At 32.9% G+C, this 10,080-nt stretch overlaps 1 protein-coding gene across 1 annotated transcript; it reads right to left on the minus strand.

The window, feature by feature from the left end:
* Positions 1 to 3,388: 3,388 nt before the first annotated feature.
* LOC107916820 (protein SEEDLING PLASTID DEVELOPMENT 1) lies at positions 3,389 to 9,262 on the minus strand. The gene is made up of 9 exons (XM_016846194.2): positions 8,731 to 9,262; positions 7,848 to 8,062; positions 7,063 to 7,213; positions 6,328 to 6,519; positions 5,573 to 5,735; positions 5,251 to 5,480; positions 4,674 to 4,850; positions 4,461 to 4,583; positions 3,389 to 4,029 (listed from the first exon to the last, which is right to left on the minus strand). Exons 1-9 carry the CDS (start codon positions 9,133 to 9,135, stop codon positions 3,730 to 3,732), a joined length of 1,956 nt encoding a protein of 651 aa, XP_016701683.1. The 5' UTR covers positions 9,136 to 9,262; the 3' UTR covers positions 3,389 to 3,729.
* Positions 9,263 to 10,080: the final 818 nt, after the last annotated feature.

The raw sequence follows: 10,080 nt of genomic DNA on the forward strand, positions 1-10,080 counted from the left end.
ATTCTCATATCACCCAATCAATATTCTAATATAAATGAAAACAACAAATTCAAACTCGCACCTCTTCGAGTCCTTTGCTACTGGTCTTCGAGTCTCATTATATCCTCAATGACATCCCTTTCATCTCCCCTCACACTTAATCCCAATTTCTTCCCCACTTCTCAGGTCTGCTTTGCCTCCCTTAGAATTATCTTCCTCCTGTTGCTGATGTCCGAATCTGACAATGATAAATTCACGATTTTAAAATTAAAAAAATTAATTGTTGACGTGGCATCCACATAGACCGTCACGTCAAAAAAGTTGACAAATATTAAATTTTCCATCCATTTTATGGTTATTCGATAAACAATACAAGTTCAAAAGCTAAAAGAAACAAAAAATTAAATGAAAAATTAAAATGAACTTTTTTATAAAGTTGAAGGGCCAAACCAGTTATTATGCCTAAAAATTATTATTAAAAAGTGAAGTTTGCCCTTAAAAGTTATTATTAAAAAGTGAATTCCAAGTACTTAATTTAGTTCAATTAGTTATCTAGTGCTTTTTTATTATAATATTTTAGGTTAAGGCAGCTTTTAACAATGTTAAGTTTGCTTCAAAAATTATTATTAAAAAGTGAGGTAGTTAAGTTTGAGCTCAATTAATTATTCAGTGCTTTTCGATTATAAAATTTTAGGTTGAGACAGTTTTGAATCGTATTAAAAAGTAGTGTTTATTCGTATTTAAGACAATTCAACTAAAAAATGTGTTATATTTGTGTTGACAAATTTTGGTAACAATATCATTGGGATTTGACTCTTGATGATTATTTGGATGACTATAAGCCCATCTATGATATTCAAACTATTTGTAGCAACATATTCTGGGCATTGGTTTGGATTGAGATTAGATTGAATCGGGTAAAACTTAAGAAGCATATCTTGAAGATTCAAGACTTATCCTTAACTCATTAAAGATATTCGTTAGGCATGTTATCTTGCTGGTTGGACGAGAAAATTGATTATAATTGATACAATATGTAAACAAGATTGATTGCTTCGAGTGTGCTAAAACGTATTATCCTTTTACATATGTATTGCGGAGAAACTATGGGTAATTTTAGAGATGATATCATATTGTTAAAAAAGAAAACCAAAAAACTACTGCTCAAAATCTCCATTGCAAAGCTTTAATCAAAATTACACCAAAATGCTAGCTGCTAAGGAACTCATTAAAGAAACCAGTATCATTTCCAATCACACTATCACCATTATCAAACACCATGACGCAAGTTTGAATGAAATCATAAGAGATATCAACTCCATCATAACTGAATCAAATTGATCATGCTTCCATCATGAAAAGCTTTTTTATTTATTAGATGTCCCAATTCGATGTTCTTGTAACACAGGTTAGAACAAAACAACAGAACAGGCTGTTTAAAAAAGAATAAGGCAAAACACACCAGATTTATTATCACAATTCAAATAACAATTCTATTTTGCAGAGTCTTAAAAATCTATTGATTAAAGCTCAATAAGAAGCAATTGCAGGTCAATAAAAATTCTCAACTGTTACAATCACTCATCCAAAAACCTCACTTATCAATTAACTCTCTAATAAAATGTCTAACAAAAGAGCGTAGAAATACAAGAAAAAAAAAAGTAAATCATTAACCAAAAGCACTCAACCAGCACATGAACATGTGCAACAATGCAATCTATTTATAGGCTAAACATCTTCTCCAAATAAATAAAGAGATAAATAATATTTTAATTTGAAAAATTATCCCTATAATCCCTTTTTGAATTTCAAACTCAAAACCTCCATTGTCAAATAAATACAAATAAACTTCTGAAAAATACAATTGAAAAATACAAACCTTCTCCTTTTCGAATTGAAGTCTTTCAATTATGTAGAAATAATTTGCTGATTTAATCAAAGAATCATTTGTTGATAGAAAACTTATAACATATTTCACTTATCATTCATTCTGACGATCGGTATGAATGAGAGATGTAAGCGAACTATGTCAAAAATCTCGAAATTATTTAGGAAATTGTTTGAAAATATAAAATTGACAATTTGTTGCTAAAGGGAGTACCCACTCTCCTAGCGATCAAAACTGTGAGAATACAATTTTCGTATTTCATGTGTTGACAATGTACTGAACCAATTATTTGGGCTGTGCTTATTATATGGACAATATCTAGCCCAATTACCCTTATCTAGTTCCTTGAATCAAGGAAGTTGGATTTGATTGAATAATTAAAGACTTAGCTACCAAGGATACTTGTTTATATTGTTCCTTATTATTATATAATATTCAGCTTATATGGTGCTTTGTTTTACAGAGATTGTAATAGATATTCTTATATAAGAATATCGACCTAGGGAAACTAAACTGCGTAAACAACATTTTTGTGTTCGGTTTCTTTATTGTTCTCGTTTGGTGATTGAAGGAGTACCTACTACCTTAAGTACCACCCCACTTAAGCAGTTTGATGCTCAGCAACGTTTTTATAAAATCGTAGAAAATAGATAAAAATCGTAAAATCTTGTTAAAACCATTTTAAATTTAAAGGTGTTGGAAAACATCCAAGAAAATATACGAGGTTTGGAGACCTCATTTTCTACGAAATAGAAGAGTAGCACAGTCAAAACCTCAAATTCAGTACTTAAAGCTTTGAGTTACCTATACTCTCCTGACGAGCATTCTGCCAATGTTAGTGTATCCCATTCCCACCTGACTTCAAACCACTAATATTCTTCCGACTTATACTGACTTCCTTTGTTGATATATCCTTCCCATGCCAAAACAACTAATATTTTTAATTTAATGTTGCCATTATATATTTATATTGCCTTTAAACTAAAACAATATATCGTTGCCATGCTTTAAACTTGTTTGAACTAAAGAAAATAAAAATTAATTAAAACTATTTCGATTCAGTTACTAGTTTCGAAAAATTTTTGATTCAGTTAATAAAAAAAAATTAAATTTTAATTACTTTAATTAATAGTAATTCAATTTGGATAATAACCTAATTGGCCATACATAACGAATGTCAAAGCAAATCACCAAATAGAAAACAAAATTCACAAAGTCATCCTCAAAAAACATAAAATTAGTGCAGCAAACTATCAAAGTTTTGAACTTTCCATGAGAATCATGGGGAAGCAACTAAAGAAATGTAGACTGGGGTCTTCTTCCACAATCAGCTTCACCAGTCCTTTCCAAATATACACCAACACCACCTAAACCCCCCTTTCAAGTTGCTTAAATTTCCATAACCAAGACCGAAAATCCACTGTGGTCCCTTAGTCCATAAATGCTTAATACAGGGACTTTATATAGAAGTTGATCAATTATAATTTTCTTAAAAAAAGAAACTAAAACAGAGAGTGTATCTTTAAATTTTACAAATTAAGAGTAACACCAATTTACATTTGTTAAAAGAAATATGAAAACATCTAAGAATCCAGATAATCAACCCCTGTCACTATATTTCAATCATTACAGCTTATCAAAGATGAAAAATTACATATTCTAGGATTCATCAGAGCAATCAAACAGCCTTGTTGATCCCAATCTGCAGACACTATTTGACAGAATTCTGATGCTGAAACATCCAACAAGAACCAGCAAATGCAAAGCAACATAGGCCACAATCCCCATGCAAGGACTTGTGAGATTTCTATAAAGTTTACTACCACAAATGTGACAATATTCTATGTACAACACAGTGATGACTAATCAGGCAGAAGAGGTAACCTGTCCACACCGTGAGGAGAACCATTTGCCCCGTAGGGCTCGAAATTTTCAAAATCATTCGCATTGGCATCTTCACCGGAGCTTTTGTCCTCATCTTTTACCAGTTTAAATGGGAGGATCCGTAAGCGTACATCTGAACCTTTGCCGATTTTCTCTGATTGTAGTTGGTATTTCTCAATGAGCTCTGTTTGTAGAGATATAATCTGGGTTGGCCTTGGAAGTAGTTCCACAGGTTCCTCTTTTGGGATTACTACCTGTTCGATGGCTATTCTTGCCTCCTGAAATGATTAATGCAGTCGTAAGCAAGTCAGTGAAATAGTTCCGATATATAGAGCAAGTAGATATTGTATACAGCATACTTTACGCACTGATATATTGCTACAAAGTCTAATTTATCAATCCTTGAGATCATAACTTCTGCTCAAGGGACGGGCAAATGGGAGGATATCATTGTTAGCATAATGAGTAAAAAAACATGGATTTATTGGAGTATTTCCTTTTGAAAAACAGATTTCTCATGAGCCTATCTGAAGGTTTCAGGCTAAATGGTTCATAAACATGCTCAAAAGTATTGCTCCGGCTAAAGCTGAACCACTAGCAAGGGCTTAAAGAGCCTATAACCACTGAACTTGCAAAAATTATAGTTTCCTTTAGAAAGCAAAAAGAAAAATTCAGAGATCAAACTGGAACAAAAATATCAAGTCTTTACCTCTAAGGCATCAACCTTCTCCAAAATATTCATATCATTTTCTGATCCAGGGTTCTTCAATCCGTAGGGATAATCATCTTTTAATGCCTCTAAGGCCTTTGTGATCTGCATTGATGAGCTTGTCTGCAAGGGAGGAAAAGAAAAAGACTGATTTATTACCACACTTTGATGATGAGAAAGTTAACTAATGCTAAACAAGAAGAAGCTCTTCACCTTCGCCACATAGACAGGTATCTTATGAGATTTAGCTGCAGCCTGAATCCCTGAGTTCTTTCGGAGCTTCGAAAGCACAGCAAACAGCACACCTGCCTCACTTATATTATCAGTTAATTGAACTGCAGCATCCATCTTTAACTTCTTAAGTCCTTGTATCACGCTTGCCTCCTGGATCTAGAATAACTGCTTATTCTGTAAGTTTCATTTGTACTACTTTCTCATTATTTATAACTATGACAACTACTGACAATCAGAACTAAAAAAGCTTTAACCGAGACATTATATCTTCATGAATCTGACAAAATTTGGTATCATATCTAAACAAAAATACCTAAATTGGCTATATAGAAGGCTTATAAAATTGGCATCATAGGGTCACATCTATTGAGCCTGATTTTGAGTCAACTTCAAACCGATTAACATCTGGGTTATATATGGGAAATCAAAACTAAGATTTAACTGAATATGACAAGTAAAATCAAATGCTGAATACATAAGTTAACTTCATTAACTGCCAAAACATAATCTTAATTTATAAATCAAAACGGCAATGTATGATATCAAGACCTCTTACCCCATAGACATACATATGAAGTAAATCCCTGTCTTCCGTTGAATCGTCAGCCATTTTTGAAGAAAGATCAGAAGGGAAATGGTTACCGATACTATTCTCGTCACTAGTCTCTGAAAGATCTCCAGTGACTACTAAATCCTCTTTGTCAGAGCTGATATCAGTAAAAGTCTGTGAGCTCTCTTCCAGCCCCTGAGAGTTCATCTTGCGGATTTCAATGCGTGGAAAACGACCTTCACAGTAGACAAGTAACCGATGTAACAAACTATCCTGGATCACCCACTTTGATTATTCCTGGTAGCACTAAATAGAAAAGGAAATGCACCTGCAAGAACAGCATCAACTGTTGCTTCAAGGCAACGGTGAACACGTAACTCAGTCTTAGAAACAATCTCTACACCACAACTAAATGTCGATGGTCCTTTCCTCTCCAGCACAGTCTTCTGGACACCCCTACGGTTCGCTTCGTCATCCCCTAGAGTCACACTCTGAAAAATTATGTATTTAATGAAACTAGGAAAAATTATATTCTCAGTCATGATTGAATTTCAAAGAGCTATCAATTATTTTAAGAAAATATTATGAAAATATAACAATATCTTTGCATTGACAAAACGAGAAAGAGCAAGACTACAATAATGTAGTTAGTAACAAAGATTCATTAACTATAAAACAGCAGGAAATAACAAAATCATAAGCTCATGGATGATGAAATCACAGACAAAAAGCAGCTTCGCTTGTTTATAATTTTATACCGACAAGTTGAACTTAAAGGCAGTACATCATATCTTTACCTAGGAAATATTTCACATGAGAATTTGTTAGAACAGAATTCTATATAACAGCTATTCTTTGCACTGCCACCCTCTTCATCAGAAGAAACAAGCATTTAATTAAAGATGAAAAAGACACAGAAAGGTTAGGATCTTCCTAAAGATATTGCCTCATCTTTCTAAACATTACTCCCCAGACTGCACTCAGACCTGTACTATTGATCCTGAAAGGCTTTGGAATAAAGGTGCCAGTAACCCCTACATGTTCAGTAAATAATAGGAAAGGGTATCAGTGCAACTTGCTCACCTGTATTCCACCAATAAGGATCTCCAAAGAAGGATTCATAATCAAATTCTCAATGGTTACTCCATGAGCAGTGGCAACTAGCTGAATTCCACGTTGTGCAATTGTGCATGCGGCCATTGCCTCCAGTTTTGTCCCAATTTCATCAATCACGATAACTTGTGGCATATGATTTTCAACTGCTTCTATCAATACCTGCATTATATAAAATTGCAAAAAGTTAAACAAGAAATTGCTGGTCCTGTTAAGGAAGAGAAGTTATAAAGGACAGGACAAACTTGGGGAAATTTTGAAGTGTTCTAAAGGGGCAGTAGAAAGACATTATTGATTTTATATATAAGAATGCCAGGTCATCTGATTTATGCATGTGAACTCCTATAATTGCTAGGAATGCAAAGTCTTAAAAGGATTTATGCATTAAGGTGAACAGAAGAGTGCTAATAAAGGCACATATACGGACCACAAATTTCCATTCCCTCTAAAAGGGTTAGATCTGATTTTTTTTACATATAATTATGTTTATGATCACAGAAAGAGAGATCTTTAATTACTGAGGATGTAAAGTAGGAAAAGTAGTACGACTTTATAAGAGATTATTTTCAGAATGCAAAAGAACTCAGTTAATACCCTTAAATTTTTCAACTACAAAAGTTTAATCTTAGCACACACCATAACATCAACACAGATACTTTTCTGTAAGTAACCAGAGAAGAAATGATAACTGAGTCCAGCTTGTACCTTATGTTGCATATCAGAGTCAGGGACTTGCATTCTCCGTGCACAACCAATTCCAGCATGCGGTATATCACCATCGCCACCTATCTCATTGGAGGTGTCAACAATCATCACACGTTTCTTGTAATCATTTGCAAGCATCCTCGCTATATCCCTGCCATTTTTTTTTAGAAATTTAGGTTACCCTAGCAATATCATTGGAAAGATTCCTCCACAAGTAGACAAAACTGCAGCTTTTGGAACAGAAGAATTATTCAAACAACAAAAGCATATATTCAGCTGATCAGATATGGTTGGAGCATAGATGAAAATGCATATTGGCTTTTGCTAGTTCTGGTTGATTGATAGCAGAAAACTTTTTTCAGCATTAAGATATATCATCTATAAAGATTTTAAAACCCTTCCCTTACACTGAGATTAATCATGTTCAACAAGTAAAAAATTTGAAAGCCATTTGTAATCTAATAATAATTCTGGGCTAACAAGCTCAAATCTTAAGAACAGCCGCTGATAGCAAATATGCTAAAGGACATGAACGGTTCCACTTGATTCCTCTTGGTATTGTACTTCAGCAGGATAACCAAACATGACCATCTTGCTTTTAAAAAATTTAGAGAATTCTATTGAGTAAAGAGACATTAACTTGGTAACCAGTTAAATTTTAGTGTTTGAATTTTGAAATACTTGCACTCAACTTTGTAAAATATTAAGAATGAGAATGGGGAAAGCAATCCTAGTCATGCAACCTTGCCAAACAAATCAACAGATCAGAGATAGAAACAACTAACCTAATGATTGTTGTTTTTCCCACCCCCGGAGGACCAATGAGCAGTAAAGAAGCCCCATCTTGAACTAAATCTCTCAATAAATCAGCACTGCCTGATATTGCCCGACCAACACGACAAGTTAAACCAATAATTGTGCCTTTTCGATTCCTGATTGCACTAATGCGATGTAATGTTCGGCTGATGCCTGCTCGATTATCAATGGCAAAGTCCCCAACCTGCAGTTTTTGGTACTTGTAATGAGCAAACAGACTTCACAAAACAAAGAAAGGTAAACTGCAAGCTCTAGTAAATGAATAGATCCTAGTTCAACTAAGATTGTTTAAAGGATACAAGTAAATTATGATAAAACAAGCAGATTTCAGCTACCACTTTGAGAACATTGAGAGCCATATAGTCTCATGAGAGTGATAATGTATTACTGAAATCCATTAGGGGAAAAAGAAAACCACCAGGCATCCACGTTCTGAGACGATAATGCTTCAGCAGCAACACTATAATTCAAAATTATCATGTTTTTTAGCATTCACTTTTAACTCGGAACCAAATGACCTTCAACCTATTGAAAATTTCAAAATATTCCCAGGATAATTTGACAAAAATGACAAAAATGCATATGGAAACACCCATATGTTGTGATTTTCTTTTCTTTTTTTTCTTTTTCCCTTTTCCTTATCCAATTTAACAAAGGATATCCATTTATTTTCTCTCCCCTCAATGGCCATCCTTTTTGTTTCATAATCATTACAATGTACGTACTCATTAGCATACTTCGATAAGGAAAAAAAAAACAAAACAAAAAAAGGATAACTCCTTAAATACTATCCAAAGGAGTTAATCGAACACTTAATATGCAAACAAGCAAAGGGGGGGGGGAATGATGCACCTGAGAAGTAGCATGCTCGATATCTTGAACCGTGATTGGACAATCAGATAATACAAAATCCCCTGAAGGGAACCTAGCCAAAGGTTTCCTCCCTATATCCATAACCACTTCAATCAACTCTCTTAACTCTTCATGTTCCCTGATTCTCCTTCTCATCTCCTCTGGCAACAAAGACAAAAGACGGCCTAATTCCACGTCGAACTCATCCTCCAAAGAAGAAGAAAAAGCAGGGGATTTTATTGGATACCCAGAAATTCTTTTGGTGAAAAAGTGAGGAAAGTTTTGGTTTGGGTAGAAATTAAGAGGGGAAAACTGGGATTTGAAGTTGGGTTTAAAGAACAAAAGCTGTGGTTTCCATTTGGTGATTAAAGGAGGTGAATGGTGAAACAGAGAATAACAAAACATCTGATTTTAATTCTTTTGGTTTTTCTTCTTTGGCGGGAAAAACTAGCAGAGAGTTTCAGCTTTCAATCAGGAAACTTCTGTAACTTGTTTTTGTTTCTGGTTTTGTTTGTAGGAATTTTATTTTTGTTTTGGACGATAAACAGAGTAAAATTTTAAAACTATACCAACCACAAAATTTTATTATTTAAATAATAAATTAGAAGAAAACTACAAAGTATAATTCCATTTATCACTTATATTATACGGTATATATGTTCAATAAAAATATTATCTGTTGATTTAGATGTTGTTACGGTTGATAGGATTTTAGCTCGGTTTGTATTCATATTGTTATCAGTACAAAATATATGAGTTCGAGCATATTAAGGCGCATTTGGGATAGATTATGGGTGATTTTAAGCATTCTATCAATTTAAAAACGTCTTAAACAATTTTTTTGTAAGTCATTTGTTTCTTATTTTTTGTTTTATCTAATTAAGTTGAGTTTTATATTTTTTTGTTTGCTTTTCCATTGGTTAATAAGAAGATATAAAGTAAAAATAAAAATATTTAAATATTTGAAAATATTAACTTATTAAAATTATAAAAAAAAACTTATAAAAATTTATAATAAATATAATAAATTATAAAAATCCTAAAATTAATAAAATTTATTTAAAATGTTTAAAATTATTAAAAAAAGTATCAGAATTCTTAAAAATAAAAATTGTCAATAAATTATAAAAAATATTAAAATTGATATAAACTTATAAAAAAATCATAAAAATTTGAATTGGACTGGACCAATTGAAAGGACCGGCTAGCTTGAAATCGGAAAAAGTATCGATCCGAAAAAACCATTAGCCCATTTAATTAGGGAATCGAGCGGTTGAACTGATTTTTTATTTTTTTAATATTTTTTGTCAAACCAAAATTTCATTATCAACTAGTAGCATATGTTAAAAT

The sequence above is a fragment of the Gossypium hirsutum genome, chromosome D01, assembly GCF_007990345.1.
Source record: "Gossypium hirsutum isolate 1008001.06 chromosome D01, Gossypium_hirsutum_v2.1, whole genome shotgun sequence".
Lineage (NCBI taxonomy): Eukaryota > Viridiplantae > Streptophyta > Magnoliopsida > Malvales > Malvaceae > Gossypium > Gossypium hirsutum.

Coding starts and splice junctions, on each gene's coding strand:
- LOC107916820 (XM_016846194.2), bottom strand. CDS start 9,135: ATGTTTTGTTATTCTCTGTTTCACCATTCACCTCCTTTAATCACCAAA. Junction 5,481..5,572: donor AGTTGATGCTGTTCTTGCAG/GTGCATTTCCTT, acceptor TCTACTGTGAAG/GTCGTTTTCCACGCATTGAA. Junction 4,584..4,673: donor TACCTGTCTATGTGGCGAAG/GTGAAGAGCTTC, acceptor CCTCCCTTGCAG/ACAAGCTCATCAATGCAGAT.